Source organism: Phaethon aethereus (genome assembly GCF_964289735.1).
Source record: "Phaethon aethereus genome assembly, chromosome: 8".
Classification (NCBI taxonomy): domain Eukaryota; kingdom Metazoa; phylum Chordata; class Aves; order Phaethontiformes; family Phaethontidae; genus Phaethon; species Phaethon aethereus.
In genome coordinates, this window is record NC_138584.1 from 30323635 (window position 1) to 30344265 (window position 20631).

General features: G+C 48.3%; 1 protein-coding gene across 1 annotated transcript; it reads left to right on the forward strand.

Moving 5' to 3' along the window:
* Positions 1 to 754: 754 nt before the first annotated feature.
* Positions 755 to 19144, forward strand: PRKAA2 (protein kinase AMP-activated catalytic subunit alpha 2; the record flags this gene model as incomplete). Its single annotated transcript, XM_082003148.1, has 9 exons — positions 755 to 848; positions 6949 to 7090; positions 9140 to 9233; positions 10629 to 10773; positions 11625 to 11712; positions 14213 to 14437; positions 16021 to 16525; positions 18295 to 18421; positions 18687 to 19144. 9 exons carry the CDS (start codon positions 755 to 757, stop codon positions 18923 to 18925), a joined length of 1659 nt encoding a protein of 552 aa, XP_081859274.1. The 3' UTR covers positions 18926 to 19144.
* Between the last annotated feature and the right edge of the window lie 1487 nt (positions 19145 to 20631).

Sequence of the window (20631 nt, forward strand, 5' to 3'; positions counted from 1 at the left end):
GTCACCCTCGGGTGGGTGTCACTCCAAGGAGGGTTTCCCTCTCGGGCACCTGCTCTTCAAGGCGGGTGCCACCTCCAAGCAGGTGCACCACAAAGAGGGTGCACTGTAAGGAGGGCTCAGCCCAAGCAAGGTGTGCTGCAAGCAGGGTGCCACTCGCAGGCAGCTGCACCCTCCAGGCCAGTGTCACTCCAAGGAGGGTGCCACCAGCTGACGGACGCACCCTCTGACAAGTGCCAGGTACACCCCAAGGAGGGCGCACCTAAAGGAGGGCGCACCCCAAGGAGAGTGTCCCCATCAAGTGGGTGCACCCCACGGAGGGTGAACCCTAAGGGTGGCATCGCTCCAAGGAGGGCGTCACTGCCCCCAAGGCGGGCGCACCCCAAGGAGTGTTCAACCTCCACAGGGCGCACCAGACGAAGGGCACGCCCCGAGGAGGGTGTCACCCCCGGCAAATGCCGCCCTAAAGGAGCGTCACCCCCAGGCAGGTGCACCCCGAGGAGGTCTCCCCCCCCCCCCCGCCCCCCCTCACCTGGCATCCGCGGCGGGCGCGCCCCTCCCCGCCCCCGCGGCCGCGCAAGCCGCCTCCCGCGCACCCGGCGCGGCCCGGCCCGGCGCGGCCCGGCCCGCCGCTCCCCGCCGCTCCGCTCCGCGCACGCCCCGCCGCCGCCGCCGCCGCCGCCGCCGCTCCCGCCCGCCGCGCCGAGCCGGTGCCGGGCCGGCCCTGTGCATTGTGGTCCGTCGGCGGGGGGCGAACATGGCCGAGAAGCAGAAGCACGACGGGCGGGTGAAGATCGGCCACTACGTGCTGGGCGACACGCTGGGGGTCGGCACCTTCGGCAAAGTCAAGAGCTGAGTACCGCGGCCGCGGGGAGGGGGCCGGGCTCGCCGCGCTGCGCCCCCCGCCGCTCCCCCGCCCCCGCCTGCTGGCTAACGCGGGCCTCCGCGCCGGGCATCGCCTCCTCTCGGCGGCTCCGCGGCCGCGCGGCGTCCCCGGGGGGCGGCGGGGTGCCCGGGGGGCGCGGGGCGGCGGGGAGGCGCTGAGGGGTGGGGGGCAGCTGGTGGGAGATGCCGGTACCCGGCGGCGTGCTGCCGTTGCCCGCTGCAGCCCCCAGCGCCGGCAGGACCCACCAAAACTTTCCTCCCGGGCTGCGGGGAGGGCGATGGGAAGGTGGGACAGCAAAGCGGGCGCCGGCGGGCAGCCTTGCCCTCTGCGCCGAGGCTGCGGCCCCTTCTGCCCCTTCCTTCCCGACGGGGCGGCAAACGCGCAGGGATCGGCGGCCAAAGCGGTTTCAGCTGCCGCCGCTGCGGCCGTGCCCGGGGGCTGGGCAGCCGGGCGGGGACGCGCCGCGGGCAGCGGTGGCGGGCGCGCGGCGGGCATCCCCCCGCCGTGCATGCCAGAGCAGCAACTCGCCCTTTCAAGGCACCGGCTTTTTAAAAAAAAAAACCACACCCAAACATCCACAAATCGAACCACCACCAAATTTACTGTCTAAGCAAAATGGATAGCCGTGATTCCTGGTTGGAAATGGGTTTAGCCCGAGCCAGCGGAGCAGCTGCCCCGCCGGAGGGTGCCCGCAGTGCTGGCCGAAGGGGTGATGTGCCTGCGCTTAGCGACTGGAGTTTTAAAATAAACCAAAATTGACAGCAGGGAAAAGAAACCACCGCAACCACTGGAGCTAAACCCACCTGTGACCATTAATCAGGCCCCTAAAAATATATTGCTGTGTTTAATCCCAAACCACAAATTTACTGACTAAAGAATTATTGGAATAAATATTTCGAACAGTAAGGACCATTTAAATCACTCAGTGTATACCAGCAGACCTCAAAAAGTGCTCCAAAGGCAATTTTTTTTTTTCTTGTGGACCAAATTAAGCCTGCCAACAATATCGTTTTTCCTTAACCACCTCTTAGGAGTAACTAGCACAAACACCCCCACCCCACATATGACCCGACTTCGGTAAAAACTGACAGTTTCCAAAGAAACATTACAGATAACATAAAAGAGATTTCTTAGCTCAAAATCCTTTATGGGTAAGTAGTACCCTTTATATTTTTTTTTCCCGTTAATATTTTGCCTACAACTGACAGGTGAAATTTGGACTTGAGATTGGAAACGGAGATGAAGAAACAAGACCTCCTGTTTGTACAGAATTGTAGCATTTTAATCAAATGAGCTTTAGAAAACCCTGTATTCACTCTCTTTAGGAAGAAACATGAGAAAAGCAAACAGATTTTTGCCTGAATTGTTTCGAGGTTTGTACGTATTTTGTATAATAATTGCTTTTTCACTAAGAAGGCTGGCGCCATCAGTCATGTTTCTTGTTGCTGATGTGTTTTTTTCAAACTCTGCCTTGCACAAGACTTTGTAAGAGGCACTTTTTCCTGCCTTACTCCTGAAGGATAAGAAATCATAAATTACAATTGTTAAGGGTTACAATTATTAAGGAAATCTAAAAAATGGCAATGAAAGGAAGTATTTAGTGACGATGGGGTACTAACCAGAGCTTGAGTTTGTGGCTGGGGATGAATAGTCACTTTGAGCCATCAGAAACCGGAGATGTGGCAGAAAAAGCCCCTGCTGCCCTGTTGGGATGTTCATTCTGGCTCAGCATTGCCTGGGTCACCGGTAAACTCATCCTCCTGAAAATCAGCTAAATGCTGCAAGAGATGGTTAGTTTTAAGCTCATTCAGTTCCTGAATCTGAATATAGATGAAATACATGAAATATGAAATAGAAAGACCATACCAGGCACAGAGGGGAGCAAGTAGGTTGGCAGATGAGAGCAGAATTTTGGTGATGATACTGAAATTCCAGCTGGAAATGGTGATTAAAAGGCAGCATTTTTTACAAGAGAAAAAGGTGGCAGGAGTTAATGTGGTGGGTGTGAATGTGGTGGATGGATAGGAGGTCTCATGCCAAGAGTCAACGTTACTACACAGAATTGTGCTAAACACAGGGAGAGCTGGTAATAGTTATGTTCCCTGTCCTCCAGGCCAAAGATAAGATTAATTTGCAGAAAATGGAACTTGGATGTTGCGTTTAGTAAAGCAATGAAGGAAGGAGTTGGCATCTCCTCCGCTGGTGGTTGGTAAGAACAGATTAGACAAGTTGCTGCTGTGTTTGTCATGGGTGCATCCTGCCCTGAAGGTCCCCAAAGAGCTCTCCTGTGACCACAGCCCTCGCACAATGAAGTTCACGGTGGTTGCAGCTTGGAGAGCTTCAATCAAAATCCAGCAGAGTAACACAAATATTTTTCCATGTGGTGCCACTCACGACATCCCCGGTGGCCACTTGGTGGTTTCTTACCCACACTTGCTGGCCACCAAGGTGATCAATTTGTGGTCCCTCAAGGACCAGCAGTGCTTGGGTTATGTTTATGTTGGTTATGATGGCACCTCCATGGGCTCGAGCCGGGGTCAGATCCCATTTTCCCAGGCATCATACCATTGCCGCTGAAGGACAAACCTTGCGTGGAAGGGAAGATAAACTAAAGGAGATGGAGCAGATGAAGGAAAGGGGAAGGAGGGATGATATAACATATGAGCAAGTGGCACTGGGGCAGAATTAATACAGCGTTGCTAAATATATGCTGTGGGTTGATTTTATTTTTAACTTTGGGCTAAGATAAGGGCTAGCACAGCTGATAGGAAAGGAGTTTTCTCTCCCCTCCCTAAACTCTTACATTCCCCTGAAGCGTTTGCAAAAATGTTAACTGCTTGTGCTCACTGAGCTGCATCAAACACGTACCCAGAGGTAGGCTTTCTCAGTACCTGTTGTAAAAAAAACATGCTGTCAAGGGGCTTTAATGATTGTCTCAGTTTAGTGTAGGATAAACACTATTCCTCATCATTTTTTCTCTTATAAAAATAATTAAATTGGAAGGGTCCTCTTTCAGAAACTAGTTTGATTATATCTCTTCCCCTCTTTCCTTAAGAGCATCTGATGCTGAAGCATCCTTACGCCCAGGCAGTCACACGTGCAAGCAGATGGGGCGGCAGCTAAGGACACTCGCACCGTGTCATGTTCGGTGCTGCTTTTTGGAGTTTAGGGTCAGCGTTGCTGCCTAACCCTTATGGCCGTTGTTCTTCAGCGGCACAGCGTGCAATGCTGCTCCTCCTCTCAGTGTTGAATCCTTCTCCCCCGCTCACCCCAGCAGAGCCCTAGTTGCTGGTTTTAAGCTGTGGTGGAGCTTACCAGCGTACCTCTCACTAAAAAACAAGACATATGCTCAAATCCCATTTCTAATACTGCCACGCAGCCCTCCCTCCGTCCCCTGGGCTTTTAATCCAGGGAGGCAGTGAGAGGGAAGGAGGTGGCTTCCTCACCACCACCCAAGACCACCATTGCCCATCCTTGGGGTGAGGAGAGGACAAACCCATTGGAAACGAGCTGCACGAGTATCCCCTTCCATGCCTGTGTGGGACCTGGCACTGCTCCTCACCCTGGGGCCAGACCACCCCACCAAGGCGCTCCAGCACGTGGGGTCGGAGACAGCGACTCTGTGGGCAGAGGGAGGGTTGTCCTTGCTGCCCCATGTCGAAATTCCTGCATCTACAGGCTGCAGCCAGAGACCTGAAAGGCTTAAAAGTCTCCCACCACAGAGCAAACTATGTTCTCTCTTTGTCTCTACCTCTCCAGGCATTCGAGTAGGCTTAACAAGCCACTGGGGACTGAAACAATAATATCTCTGTATCTAATGCTTACTGTAAGCAAAAGATGGGTTACAAAATAGGCTGTTTATTTTTAATTATTAATGTGTTTGAGCTAGCAAACCTTCGCAGAGTTAGTTACACGTTGTTTGTCATGGATGGAAAGGAGAGGAACTATTTGGCAATGGTATAAAAACAATAATTATTCATTCTGGGCACAGGCTTTTTTTTTTTTTCCCCAAGTGTATAATAAAAATTTTTCAAAGCGTATAGTGGGGTAAGGCCAGAAAGGCTTGTCCTGAAACAAAGGATGGCAGAAATCAGGGTTTTCTTCCTAGTTCAGTGATAAACGGCTTCGCTTCGCTGTTCCTCAGTTTCCCAATTAATGGCTTAGTGCCTTGGAATTCTTTAATGGAGCTGAATGAATCGAGGGCAGCTTTTCTCCCAGGAAAGAGAGAGCAGAGGTATCACAGTGCTGTGGCCGACCAAATCAAGTGCTGCTGGTAAAAAAGACTTGGTCTCAAAGGTGTCTGCTGAAGCTGTCTCACACCCCTCTGTCGCGCCTTCCCCAGCCTGCTGGGCGTAACACGTGCCACGCGTGTACCACGACAACCTCGGCAAAGGGTGATCGGCACCCGTTACCAGACTACTGTTGGCACAACCTGGGGAGAATTTCTTGCGGTGAACGAAGGGGCTGTACCCCAGCCCCCTCGCAAGCCCCGCTAAAGCCTTTTGTAGCCCTCGCACGCGCGCGGCTTTGCTGGGTCTTGCTCCCCGCCGCGGGGCGGGAGGGACCCGGCGCTGCCCTGCTCTCCCCCCCAGGGACGCGCCGGGGAAAATGCCTCCTCGGACCATTCAGGGCACTCTCCTCGCGCCGCGCGAGAGGAATTATCTGCCTCCTCCGGCCCTCAGCTAATCCCCAAATTGCATCCGTACTGAAAAGATTAGTTTATTTTCCGTTTCATCTAGTGGTTTTAAGTGTTGCGAGGAATAAAATGGGCGTGCAAAGCGGTGCTTTAATTTTCAAGGGCAGTAAAGTGATTTATTTTTAGGATGCTCTTACTGAGGAAAGAATCTCCGGCAGGTCTTATCTGGTGGCTAATAATAGTGACCTGGCGTGCCCCGAGCGGTGCCGGCGCTGCCGCCCTGCCCTTCTCATGCTGTCTGCTTACGCCGTTTGCTTCTGATCAGCTCATTAAAGCCTCCAAAATTACAGAGTCTAATAATGTAATAACAAGGTTTGCTCATAATTATTAACTCCTTGTGCTCTATGTTGTTACGGGAAGGGTGACGTTCATAATTAGGGAGCACAAATATTTACTGTAAGCAGGTTTCCTGTGCAGACATTAGAAAACCCTCCATATGTCACCATTTCTAATATCACATTAGAAGATATCAAGAAGGAGTAGCTCATGGCCAGACAACCCTTTTAGATACAAACATCCGACGGACAGTTTTCAAGCAGTTTCTGCTGTTAACTTCAATATAACTCTTGCTTCCAAGGAGGTTTTTTTTGTACAGTCTGTTTGCTGATAACGAATGGATCAAATGCTGAACTCATTGCACGTTACTGTTAAGTTAGTGCAATTCCACCAGTGACAGTGCTGCTACTCCCGGTCTGTGGTTACTGTTTGTCCCTGTACACAGGCGATACGCATCAGCATCTCAGTGCACCAAGTGCATATTATAAAAACCTATACTGAAGTTTGTATCTTTTCTAAAACCAGAATTAGCTCTCGCAGTACAGCAGTGTTCCTGCAGCTTGTCATCAAACCAAGAAGCACTCTTGAGAAAGTATAAATAGAAGTTAATTTTAGTAATGCAAATCCTGCAGTCCTATTTTGGGCAGGGAAAAACCCTATATAATTTTTTTATAAGAAGCGTGATGGTCTAGTTTTAAGACTGGGTTTATTAGAGATTCACTCAACCGACGTGTTACAGGGGAGATTCTCCTCTACCATTTAAATATATCTGTTTCTGATTGATCTAGCTTTTACATGCTGTAAATTCTTGCAAAATAGCTTTGGGTACGACCTCCTCTAGTAACTCACTGTTTTATTTACTTAACTTAAGTGGTTTTTTGCAGATCAGTCCCCTCTCTTCTGTCTTCCATGACTCCACTGGGGAGACAATAAAGTGAAGAGACAAAAACCGAGTTTAAAATATTTCATGCTCTCATCTTTTGCTTTTTTCCCTTCAAGAGTTGCTTTTTGCTTATAAATCACAGTGTCCTAAATTGCTTGTATGAATCTTGCTACACTGTTCAGTGACTTTGCAATGCTCTCTTTCTAATAGTTGGTGAACACCAGCTGACGGGGCACAAAGTAGCAGTAAAAATACTTAACAGGCAGAAAATACGCAGCCTGGATGTGGTTGGGAAGATCAAAAGAGAAATTCAAAACCTTAAACTCTTCCGGCACCCTCATATTATCAAACTGTAAGTAGCCTTTCTGCCACGCATTCAGCTTACTCTGTCTGCAAAGACTTTACATACACAGTTGAGTTGGTTTCGGGAGATGACTTAGAGTAGTAGAAAATGTTGGGTTTTTTGCAAGTTTTTTGCATGTGAAAACCAACCGTTACCTTTCAAGAGTCTCCCACTAACTTACGGGGGGACACAGTTGACACTTTGAGGAATCCTGGAAGATGTTTCTTCCATTGGGAGTCAGAGTTACTGTGACAGCCAACAGACCGATGTCGCTGCATCAAGTTTTGCCCAGCTAAACTTGACCAAGCTGTCCTCTCTTCCATGCAGAGGCCATTATAAAGGTGCGTAGAAAGGGTCTGGGCTTTCCTGCATTGGAATGCTGTGAGGAGTTTTTGTGACGACCTTTTTTAGGCTTCATGTCTCTGGGCTTGAAACTGCTGAGAATTGTGCCTGAGGAATTGCAGCATGGTCAGACTCGTGGAGTGAAGCCTTGGCCTGAAGTCAATAGGATTTATGTTTTAACGGCCTGATTATTCAGAGCTTAAAGGAACATTTTTTTTAATTTATTATTCAGACGTAAGTTTTCAAAGTTGCCACTCTGATGAACCTGAATTTAAGTTGTAAATCAGCACCTGCACTCCAGCCTCTGGGATTCCTTCTCAATCCCCAGTTTGTGCAGCCAGTCCACATTAATGAGGCACTCGATAATATCTTTGGCATTTCTATAAAAGAAAGCTGTTGAATGGTAACTACAAGGATAAGTTGACATTTAGGTCAGCCTTAAAACTGGCATGAGATATAGCAAATACCTGGGACTTAGAGGCAAGGGAAAACAAATTCTCTCTACAGTTAAATAACTAACCATGCAGCAACTGTTGACTTTAGAGTAACTTCACAGTTTCATGGATTTATTGGAGAACAGATTGGTATTATTTCACGAAAAAAACAGCAAGAGTCCTCAGCTGTGTATCCAGCATCCTGTAAGTTAAGTCCTGTTCACACATTTGTCAAACGACTAAAGCCTAAAAGTTTAACCCAGTTTAGCAGTATCAGTGTCCTATGTTACATACTGCAATCCTGAAATACAATGATAAAAGCAGTAAGGAAGACATCACGGTAGATAAACTTCTTCTTTCAATAGCTTTTTACATGTATATAAAAGAAATAGCGGGGCAATTAATAATAACCCAGATATTTGTGTCCAAAGCACTTCAGGAAACTTAGGTTGGTCCTGTTGATCTTTTATGCGACTATCACCCCTTCACTTGCTGATCTCTGAAGGTCGTTTGAAATCTGGTTGTTTCACAGTACAACCCAGGGAAATGCAGCCGTAAAAAGAAAAAAAGCAATCAACAGTGTATCCGAAATCGAAACTGGGGGGGGGGGGGTGTGTGTGTGTGTGTCTCAGCTGGTGCTGCTGTGACCTGTAGCTGCATTGACCTCAGCTGACCACTGGCGGTTTATGTCAACTGGGACCCTGAAATGCCCTTGCAGTGCTCAGGGATCATTTTGAATGAAAATGGAGAATAAATTTGCCAGTCAAGGGTGATACTCTTCCCCAGCCCTGCCCCATTCTAGAATATAGAGGGATTTAATATTTGAAAAATAACTTTTTGGGGTGCTCGACTTTTGGAAAGAGCTCTCTCTACTGTCTAGAGTTCTTCTTTATCTTCTTTATCCTCGACAGGAGGGAAACCAAATATACCCCCTCCCTGCCCTCAGCTAACGAAGCCTTCATTTCTCAAGCTGTTGTTGCAGATCTTAGCCAAAATGGAAACTTGAAAGTCATGACAGTCCTAAATGTGATAAGATTGTCTGGCAGAGACTTCAGAGGATTATTTAAAAGCTTGAAAGAAAACCGTAGGTCTGTAAAAGAGATCCTTTCATAGAGAAGTGAAAGATTATAGGAGATGGCTTTTCAGAAGTGGAAAGCAATTATAAATGCAAGATCCAAACAAATGCTTATTTTAAGGGTTGACGTGAAACTAATAATCTTTTAAAAGCCCTTCCCTGTTCTTCTTAATTTTATTTTTTCTAAATCCACTTGTGTTTTTGAAGGTACCAGGTCATCAGCACGCCAACGGACTTCTTCATGGTCATGGAATATGTATCTGGTGGTGAATTATTTGACTACATCTGTAAGCACGGACGTGTAAGTGCCAGTACCGTGTCAGCCCAAACATTTGTGTGGGAAGAGGATGGTGCTTAGAAGCAAAACGACTGCTAAAGGGAACGTGGTTAAGGTTAAGGCCCGAAATAGAAGTTGCTTCACAGCAATCCCATCTGGAGTGTCTCATACCCGGCTCACACAAAAGTTGCGTGTGATTTTTTGCAACGTTCTCTGATATATTTCGATACGCAAACCAAAATATCCAAGGTAACGTGTTGCTTAGTGCAAATATTTGGAAAACTAGCATATTTTTATAATTTTTAGCTATGGGTTGCCTGTCAAAACCCCTCACGGTTCAGCAGCAGATTTACGTGTGCACAGGACACCGGAGGGGAAGAGCACTCAGTGCGGTCTCCGTCCCGGTCATTCGCCTCCCCCTTGGCTCCACGTCAGGTTTTTTGAAGACTTTTAAGGATGTGACTTATCTGAAAAACGTTTTCAAATGCCAGTAATCCTGCTGGGTATAAATCACCTGAGCTGTAGGTTGAGCCCATGAAACGTGGTATCATGGTTTCAGAGAAAATCACTAGTGTCTGCCCCGTGGACATCCTCGTAGGCAGGGAGCAATTGCAGGGGAAGGAAATAAAAATGGGCTGAAGTGGACAGCCAGAACAATGCTTCAGGTGAAGGAGCATCCCATCATACATTTCCTCTCTGTACTACAAAAATCAGTACATTTACAATAAATTGGTTTAGGTTAGTGCACTGGTAGATGGAGCTGACTCCATTTGCTTTTCTACATATAGTTCTCATTTCCAGCGCATTTTACCCATCTGGATCTTTTTAGTGACTAATTTGGATCCTTTCTGAACGTTTGCATTCAGAAACTAAATTTTTCATGAAGAGAGTCTTTAGGAATTCATCAGTAAAAATAATCAGTCTCCTCATAATTGTGAATATAATTTCTCTAATACAGCTCATACAACTTTATAGCCTATATAGCTATTTAGCTAATTAAAATCATCTCAATATTCCACCTTTAGCTTTCTTCTCCAAAGCCATCTGTCCATGAGGAGTTGCTCCCTGCGGCATCCTCAGCGGTGTTTTGTCCAGGCTCGATCTGCATGTGCTGTATAGCAGAACTGGCCCTGTTGGGACAGCAGGCCATTGCCTCATAGGTGGCACCAATAAGTTCTTCTTGATAGCTCAGCTAAATTTAGGTTTCTGATTTCATCTCTGGGCTATATCATTTGCAAACACTAGCACATTATAAAATGCAAGGGGCGAAATCTGCTTTATTTGCTGCTTCTGGTCACAAGCACGCTGTGATTTTCTCTCTGCGCCCTGGAACATTTTGGCTCCTTGCTAAGTCAAACCTTCCCTTGCCAGCTCTGCACGCAGACCAACCTTCAGGACAATTTCCCCTTGCGTCCGTAGGTTGAAGAGGCAGAAGCTCGACGCCTTTTCCAGCAGATTCTCTCCGCGGTGGATTACTGCCATAGACACATGGTTGTCCACCGAGACCTGAAACCAGAGAACGTGCTGCTGGACGCACACATGAATGCAAAGATAGCAGATTTTGGTATGTGACCCCAGCAGCATTCCAGAAACGCAGCCAGCTCCGAGGCGCTTGCTGGAGCGTGTCTGCGTAGCACGCCTTACAAAACCCAGAGCCTGGTTTCCTAACCACTAGCAGTTGCTTTACCTGAAAAGCCCACGGTTATAAACACCGTCCTCTTTGCAAAAGCAGGGATTTCTTACTGTAGGCTGCTTCTGTGCTGGCATTAAGAATGGAGCAGCAAAGTAATTTGCAAATCTTCGCTGTGTTTTAGTATAATCACCGAGTATAAAGATTGAGCTAATTTATGTCTAAGGCAGACTCAGTGCAGTTAATTCCGGGGTGAGCTGGCTCCATGTGTTTATTTTCGTGCGCGTTCTCCATACTTTTGGCCACGTGCTTTTGGCCTCGCTTAATTTTACAAATGAGCAGTAACAAGAGTCTTTAAGTGGCATTACCGATTGAAATCCACTGAAATAGCTGGGCTACCAGCTTGGTCCCGGTGAATCCTTTCTAGCAGTGATAAATCCTTTTGAAGATTTACTAATTTCACAACTCCACACAATTCCCATATAGATTAAGTGATCTGGGATGAATTATGTCTCTTTTCCTCCATGCTCTGGCATTTGCAACTTAGAGAAGCAAAATTAGCCTGGAGTGAGTAGTCCTTGGTTGGCTGTGAAAATAACAATAATAACAACAATAATAATAATTTGCAAATCAGTTCAAAGGAGTCTATCATCTAAATGATGTAAGCAGTTCCCCTGCAAATTTCCCCCTCTGCTTGCTGTACCTCTCCTCCTCTGTGCGACTCAGTCCTCTGTGACTGGACCTTCACATCAAACATCAACAATTAGTAAATGTCTTGTGTTTAGGCTTGTCCAACATGATGTCAGATGGCGAATTTCTACGCACCAGCTGTGGTTCCCCAAATTATGCAGCCCCTGAAGTCATCTCTGGAAGGTAGGACATTCCACTTCTAACTGGAGCCTGTGTGAGCACATGGTCTTTAAATTTGCTTTGGGGATTGGAAACAGCTTTGTACATCTAGTAAAAACAGATGAATCCTTCCAGCATGTATTTTATGTTTGGGTGAATCTACTGGCAAAAATCTGAAAGTTTTCTTGGTTATTACATTTGTCAATAGCTGTAAAAGCAAACTGTGTTTTGCTAAAGATGTTTACTTTGGAGGAATTATTAACAGCAAATGTTGACTGTTTTTATATTGCTAATTAAAGAAGGTGAAAATTACTCTTTGGATGCAGATACTGAGGTTTCAGATGGAAATGCTTTTCCAGGCCACCCTCTTCTCTCCTGCCCACCTATAATATAAAACACAGTGTTAATGAGGAAAACCATTCACTAACAGAAGAATCAGGAAGAGCTTTAATTGATTCCCTACACCGCTGAACTCTTGTATTGAAAATACTTGTCCTCTGGTTCCTTAAGCTAGGGGTTTTGTTCGTGACAGTAGGTTCAATAATCATAACTTTGTTTGGAATTGGTGAATTGAATTGACAAACCTCCCGTGTGGCTGCATATCTCAGCGTGCAACATCTGTACAACACATGGCCTGTCGGACACACTCTGCAAGGTTGAATTAGACTTTACCATGTTGATACAGAAGCGTTACCTCCTATATTTTACTGTCAAGAACCTAAGTTACACAGAATGTACTTATATAATAGCATAGCAAGGGTTGCAAATACAGGTTTTCAAATTTTCAGTCGTCTGTATGGTCCTTCAAACTGCCCATCTCATTATCTGCCCCCTATTTTTGAATCGCCCTTTGCATGAGCATTAGTTTTCCTAATCCAGCCTATTTTTGCCTGTAACTGTAGCTTTTAAATACAACATTTTGTACACAGCCTGTTCGCTGTGATTGTGATTATTTTATCGCCATTTACACCAGTGTAAGTGTTGGCAGAGTATCCTAGGAATTAGACCAGCGTCCAAAAACCCTGTTGTGACTACAGCTCTACGTGTGAAAGCAAGTAAATCCTCATTGTCAAGAGGGGGACAAAGCCAGATACTCTGCTGTGATTCCAAAAAAATATTATTTCCATGCCCTTTTCAGTAAAGGCCAGAAGCACGTTACGTTCAGTTTGTATAGGGGACAAGGCACATGGCAGATTAACAAGCCCCTGCGGTCCCAGTATGCAGAGCCTGATTGTGCCGAGGATACAGGCGATACAGCTTATTAACAAGAAAAGTAAGGAAGAGAAACAAAACCAAACCTACACGCTGCACTTTTTCACCAGCTACTGCTGCAGCCCTCCCGCAGCAGTACCGCTTACAGCGTCGGTGATGCTGGAGTTTTGTACCCCCGATTAATATCTTCTCCAGGCGTAGGAGGGCTGCGTTTGTGGGGGAGAGGCACGATCCGCTGTTCGGGCAGTGGGATGGGTGCTGCACCGGTGGGTGTGCTGGTTCCCAACTCCTGCTGCCTGTGCTGGGTAGAGCACAAAAGCGGTAGCGCGTGACAGCTCAGGCTTCAGAGGCATAAAAGTGCATCTCACTTGGGCTTAAAAGTCCAATCAGCTGCCCAAGCAATGCAGTTATCAGCAAAAGAATCGGGCTTTCTGTCTGTTGGGGGCATAGAGGCAGGACCGAGGGGCAGCTAGCTAATCGTCTGTGTTTCCAAAATGACTTTGCAGCTGTCCCTGGCCTCAGCAGGGAAGGTCTCGCCCTTGGAGAAGCAGAGCCAGTGTTTTGGTGGTGGTCAGAGAACGGCCGCGTGCATGACCGGTGCTTTTTGTACACCAGTGTGTCTGCGGCGATGCTTTTCAGGAGGAGCAAGTGCAGGATGCTGAGGTTTGACGAAGAGACTTCTGTACTTCCATTTCAACCTCTGTGTTTTGGTAGGGTTTTACAGCCCGAGGGTAAGCACTGCCTCCCAAAATCTCTGAGAAAGCATCAGTTGTAGCAAAAAGAGATAAACACATTGAGCAAGCAAGCACGCAGCAGCAAAACCCGTGTATTTGGTGATGCCAGGGAGCACATTAGCAGCTTGTCGGAAGCGGGAGCGCTTGCATATCAGCACGTAAACTTCAACCGAAAATAAACACTCGGAGATATAGTATCTGCTGCTGTTTAATCTGCCTCACTGAATGGGCAGGAATTGCTGGCTGAGCCCTCGGGGCGAAGGAGCAACACCCTGGCAGAGCTCTTGGAAATGTGGGGTTTGGCTTTTAGGAGGGTCTGGCAGAGGCAAAGATGTACGTGGCTGTGCATGGGCAGCCCACGCCAGCTCTGCCAAGTCATTTCCCCTCGCCCCCGAGTGATTTTGGCTTAGGCAGGTTTGGCTGGGGGCATGCGCGTGAGCAGCCCTGGGGCGGACTGCAGCTCTGGCCGCGTGGAGCTGGCAGCGGGTCCCCAGCTTGCCCAACGGGACCTGCACCCGAACTGAGGAGAGGAGGACAGGGAGGGGTGACACCTTTCTCCTGCCCTTGCCTTCGCACAGGCTGTACGCTGGCCCCGAGGTGGACATCTGGAGCTGCGGCGTTATCCTCTACGCCCTTCTCTGTGGCACTCTGCCTTTCGACGACGAGCACGTCCCCACCCTCTTCAAGAAGATCCGGGGAGGTGTGTTTTACATCCCTGAATACCTCAATCGCTCCGTTGCCACTCTCCTCATGCACATGCTGCAGGTTGACCCCCTCAAGCGAGCAACCATCAAGGACATCAGGTCAGCCCAGGTGGGATGGGGTGGGCTGGCTGCGTTTCGGGGGGCTGCAGCGTACCGGTGGCAGAGGATGGTGGCTGGCCAGGGGGTCACCTGCTGGCAGGTGAGCAGGGTGGTTTACAGGAGTAGTCAGCTAATCCAGTTGGTTTTTGTCCCAAGCGATTCAAGGAGGACTCCTGCACCCTTCTGTGCTGATGGAGAGGTGGATGCTGCCGGCTTGCAGTGGGGTGATGATGAACAGGGTGATGATTTTATATAAAATAGCCTCAAAAATCTCTTAATGGTGCTTAGCAAAACCAGCTATATCGGGCAATAATCCTAAGAACTTAATATCCACCAGCCATTTTTCATTACTTTATTTCAAGACCACCTCCTTCTGGGTACCAGTTCAGAATATGAGGGTAATGATTGTACTTAGTGTCTATCCAATAAGAAAGGAGGAGAAACACAAGAATTATTACCCGTAAATATTGGATATAGTTTAAAATGTGAGCAAATGGTTCATCTTTAAATGCAGCATAGTTTTCTTGTCTAATCAATGAGTACAGTGCCCATGAACCGTTTATCTGCGTGCATCACTGTGGAAATTCAAAGTAGAGGGAACAATTGGGCTCTTAAGCAGACATTTGTGCCTGCAGAGATCATTAAAAGTTCATGGCTGGTAGTAGGACTTGAAAATTCTCACAACTGCAGCCATTTTAGAAACATTTTGTAAAACTGGAGCCTGATATGCATTGTATGAAATTTATAGTAATCATTATATCTAGCTGGTGTGCTAGCTATTTATATACATAAATGTTGCTAGGACTTTCAGGACTTCTCAGGTTTTTAATGCGTTTGCAATGGATGGCCTTAATTTCGCCCTGCAAGTAAAACCAAGTAAAATGCCTTTTTTATTTCATAATTCCTTAAGACTAGAGGATTTAATTACACATTAGAGCAGCAGCACATGTGGTGAGATTATAGTTAATACATCGAACCTATAGACAAGGCTCTGTATGGCGTCTAGCCACTTAATTATCATTGACTTCATTGTAAATTGGTGGGAATCAGGTAGCTGGGTAGCTTTGATGCTCTGTATCTCTGTCAGACCCATAGTAATCAAAAAGCTTGAGCATCTCTAAGTGCCAAGGTCTTCAGAGCCAGGCGAGCAAGCAGCCACGCTTGCAAAGCGCCATCACTGTTGCAATACTGGGGGGACTTGTGCAGGGCTGGGTTGAGCTCCTCATTCTGTGGCTGAGGACTGGTTTTAGCTAGACCAAGCAATACAGGCAAGGTGTATGCAGCTGGCCAATTTTGCATCTCCACCTCCCATGCCAGAAGACTCATTTTGGCCACCTCCTCTCCAGTTTAAAAACTGTGGCTCTTTTAGGAACATAAACCTCATTTTGTTTGCCGGTGCCTGCGTGGCTTGGGGCAGGCAAGAGAGGATTTGGAGTCCCCATGCTGGAAACACGTTGCTTACTCCTCAATAAAATGCTTTAACCACTGAGACAAAGCTGCCTGGATGCTTTTGTGGAGAAAGCCTGGGACTGGTGGCAGTGCTTGCACAGAGCTCATGGCGGTTCCCCTCTGCCTTTCGCCAGGGAACACGAGTGGTTTAAGGAGGAGCTGCCCAGTTATCTGTTCCCAGAGGATCCTTCTTACGATGCCACCGTCATCGACGATGACGCAGTTCGGGAAGTTTGTGAAAAGTTTGAATGCACGGAGTCGGAGGTGATGAACAGCCTGTACAGTGGTGACCCTCAGGACCAGCTGGCGGTGGCTTACCACCTGGTCATTGACAACCGGAGGATCATGAACCAAGCCAGCGAGTTCTACCTCGCCTCCAGCCCTCCCACTGGCTCCTTCATGGACGACAGTGCCATGCACATCCCTCCTGGGGTGAAGCCGCACCCCGAGCGGATGCCACCATTGATAGCGGACAGCCCCAAAGCGCGATGTCCTTTGGATGCCCTCAACACCACGAAGCCAAAACCCCTGACTGTCAAAAAGGCCAAGTGGCACCTGGGAATCCGCAGCCAGAGCAAACCCTACGACATTATGGCCGAGGTGTACCGCGCTATGAAACAGCTGGACTTTGAGTGGAAGGTAGGGAGTGCCGGTGCTTCGTGGTGGTTTTCAAGGGTTGTTTTCTCATGAGCTGAATTGCTCAGGGAGGTCGGTAGGTATGGTTGCAGCCTCACCTCTTTGCAAACAAATATCCGCACCTTGCGATCATCCCTGCTATTTCTCATTTATTCAACCACGCTGAATTAAGATGCTAGCTGTGGTTCAATACCTGTGGCGTTTATTTATGGCATGAAATAAGAGTTTTCCTTCTGAATGCTCTAAGCTTCTGGCTGGAAAGATGATTCTGCTTCATTTAGCTGCGGGGATAAGAGGAGCCAGTCGCATTTCTAATTTTAGTGGCTAATTCCTTGTGAGGTCATCTTGAGTGCTCCTGAGCAAAGTAGTTTTCATTATTTCTGCATGGGTCCAGGGAGTCGTGTGAGCTAAATGGTATGATATGCATCTTCTTAAAAAATGCACAGGTGAGGGGTAGGGGCGTGTTGGGGCAGGAGTTTGTACCATTGGTGTGGTGGCTTTTTTCTCGATGGAGATGGAGCGGTGCTCATGGACCAGATGTGCTTTCAGACACTTACTGCTTCCCCAGTTTAGGGCGCAGCTTCTTGGAGCCTGATTTAAACACAGATGACTTTTTAGCTGACAGTACTCACATCAGGTATTTCTTCAGAGCTACACAGCATTTAGTAACAATCTTTTTCAAAGTCCAATTAATAAATCCCTAAGTTAGCCCGTAGTATTTTCTGCTGAGCCTGATTCCCTGCATCTTGGTGCCGTCACTGGCGTGAGCTCTCCTGACTCATGGCCCTTCGCAGCAGTCTCACGCGAGCATCAGGAGCAAGGTAAGGAGAATTTCATCCCAGATCTTCATCACCAGAGGAGATACCCTCCTCACTCCAGGTCCCAAGGGTTGTACGGTGTGAACGTCATTGTGCCACTTCTTCAAAGCCTCCTATCTTCTCCTTATTTTTGATAATATTACATATTTAAAGCCAGGTAGTGCCCAGAAACCTGATTTCACCGCACCAGCCAGGAGATGGGCTGTCTCCAGATGCGTATACCTACACCAGCCAGACATTTGCTACCTGTATGGTTTTACAGAGACCAAACAAACCTGATGTATTTCTGGTACGGGTTCATAAACCAAGTCAGCCCAACATCTTCATGTAGGCAGTGGAGCTTATTTTGTACAAGGAGGTTTCACAATAGACTTTCCCATCCTAAGAATAACTTCAGGTGTGACTCTTCATCAGAATAGCTTTCCCATCCATGCAGTTGCTTCACAAATAGCACAGAGAAAAGATCTCATTGCAAATGAGATGCAGCAGATTGTGGGGTGGGAAGCAGTAAGAGAAAATCCACAGCTCAAGGCTGATTCACGAACAGTGAATTTAGCTGCGCCGATGGGAGGGGTTACTCTCCCCGGCTGCCCAGCCTGCCCTGGTTTCACGGGCACGGTCCTCGCACGCGCGTCCATGAGTGGACTTTTGGTTCATATGGCCATTGCTGCTGGTGCGGGAGGAGCAACATGAGTTTGATGCCTGGCAGATGGGTCATGGCAGCTTCGTCTGCCAGCAGCTGGTGAATCAGAATCTGAAGAAGTATTTTTAAAGACGCTTTTTAGGAGGTAATAGGATATAAAACCATTTGCTTTGTTTTACAGGCATTGTTCTTTCTAGAAACTGTTTTTTTTTCTCAGAAGATGTCTTGCTAGTATCTAGAAAAAAATAAGGAAAGAAATACTCTTCTTGCTGTTTTGAATCTTACTCCTGAAAGCGACTTTCCCCTTGCAGGTGGTGAACTCCTACCACCTCCGAGTGCGCCGCAAGAACCCGGTGACAGGCAATTATGTGAAGATGAGCCTGCAGCTTTACCAGGTTGACAACCGCAGCTATCTCTTGGACTTCAAAAGCATCGATGGTAAGCGGGAAATGGTGCAACTTGAGGTGTAAAACACATAAAATGGCAAGTTTGGAACTTAATAAAAGAAGATTAAAATCGTTCTTAGCGTCTCCAAATGCTTATGCAGCTGTTTCAAGTCAGCAAAAGCCCTTCTGATCTATTTGTCTTCACTACTGTTGCTAGTTCCTTACCAAAGGAACATGTGTTGCAGATGCCAAATTAATGCTACTTTTTCTTTTTTCTTTTATTTTCTTCCCCCCGCCTTTTTTTTTTAATATTCAAGACGATGTGATGGAGCAGAGGTCCGGCTCGTCCACACCGCAGCGCTCCTGCTCTGCCGCCGGCTTGCACCGGCCGAGGCTGAGCATCGATGCCGCCGCGGCTGCCGAGTGCCAGTCGCTGATGGGCTCTCTGAGCGGCTCCTTCGTCGGCAGCATCCCCTCGGTGACGCCGCGCCTGGGTAGCCACACCATGGACTTCTTTGAGATGTGCGCCAGCCTGATCATGGCCCTGGCTCGCTGACGGGCAGCACCGAGGCACCGGTCCCTCCGCATACGGCATTGCACTGTGAGGATCTGGTCCGACTCGTCCGTTCCTTGTTTCTTCTGCTTTGTTCCTCCTCCTCCGCCCCTCACCGCTCCATAGCCTGCGACACACAGCCAGTTCCGGACCGAAAACATACTCCCCTCTAACAAGGCACTGAGGAAATTAAGAATAACTTCATTTCACTCGTTATACGGTGGTGAAATATATCCATATCCCTAGTGAAACGAATGGGAAATGTTGGCGTGGCTGTAAAGTAGCAAATGAATCACTGAATTTTTGGAAAACACCTCCCTCTGCGTTCATCCTGAGTCAAGGGAGCCATGGCCGAGCTTTCTGCAATGCATGCAGCGAGGTTGATGTCGTGTCCCCTTTGCTGTGCAGAGCAGGGGCAGGATGGACTGAGCCAGGTCAGAGGGGTCAACCAGGAGCTACGCGAAACGGGGCGGAGGGCTAATGAAGTAGCCTTGCGGCGTTCACACCCGGGGGCTGCCGGCCTCTGGCGACGCTTCCCTCCTAAAACCAGCAGCTGCTGAGGTGATTCTGCACTAGTGCAATATCCCTCCCCTCTGTTTTCTAACCCTGCCGAAGGTGGAGGGACGGTGGGAGGTGCAGAGGTCCTGTTGCAAACGTGCCATGGGGGAACCTCCACACGTCGAAGGCTTTGCTGAGGAGCGGCCCCTGAGATGCTTTATTTCCTCCTCCTGAGAGCCCAGACAGCACCGACCTGCTCGCCACGTTCCAGGGTGCGGGCCGCTCGCCTTTTCTCCAGCCCGTGATCGTCGCCCCGCTCCAGCCCGCTCGCCCTGCCCCGCCGCACCGCCAGCGCCGGGGGCCAAATCCCAGGCAGGAGGCACCGACGGCGGGCGGGGTGCCGACGAGCCACCCGAAAACCTGGTGCTTGGCCCACGTGTCGCCCGGGGATCATCGCTGCCGGGCGACAGCCAGCAGCGTCGCACAGCTCCGCAGCACGCACCTCTCCCCCGTCCCGTAGGAAGCCGTCGCTTGTTGCCACCGCCCTGAAATGGCTGCCGAAGCTGCCTCCCCTGCTTCCCTGCCGGCCGCTCCGCTGCCGGAGGCCCGGAGGGCTCTCCCGGCCCGCTGCGCCTCGCCAGCCCGTGGCCTTCACCGCTCCGCTGGTGGGGCAGGGGCATCTGAATTCAGAGTTTTACTGTTTCTTTACTACCGGCTCTCTGAAGGGTAGGATTTTATTTTTTAAGACAAACTACAGGGATTTTTAAGGTAAATTCCTGTTACTCGGGGGTAAACTCTAATGCATGTGTGACTTCTTTGTGTAAAAGAATTATCATTTTTTATTACCTAGGCTTAATCTAATGGGCAGTGTTGGCATCTGCTTGGCTTTGCTATGGTATTTAATTCCATTTACTTGATTGCGAAGGAACGTAATAGTCTAATCAGTCAAGGAACAAATGCTTTACGAAAACTTTGCCAAAAAAATCCTGGCTGTTTTTTTTTTGTTTTAAGAAACAAAGCAAAGGAGAACTTTTGCTGGTCCCAGGTATGCAGTCATTCAACTTCAAAAACAAATTCAATCCATCTTTTTGATAGCTTCTCATGACCCATTGAGGGGTTTTGCAAGGGTTTTTTTATAGTTGCACTTTAATTTATACTTTCTGCAAGTTGCTATGAGAAGCAAGGAAGAGAATGACCCATGAAGCTTTTCT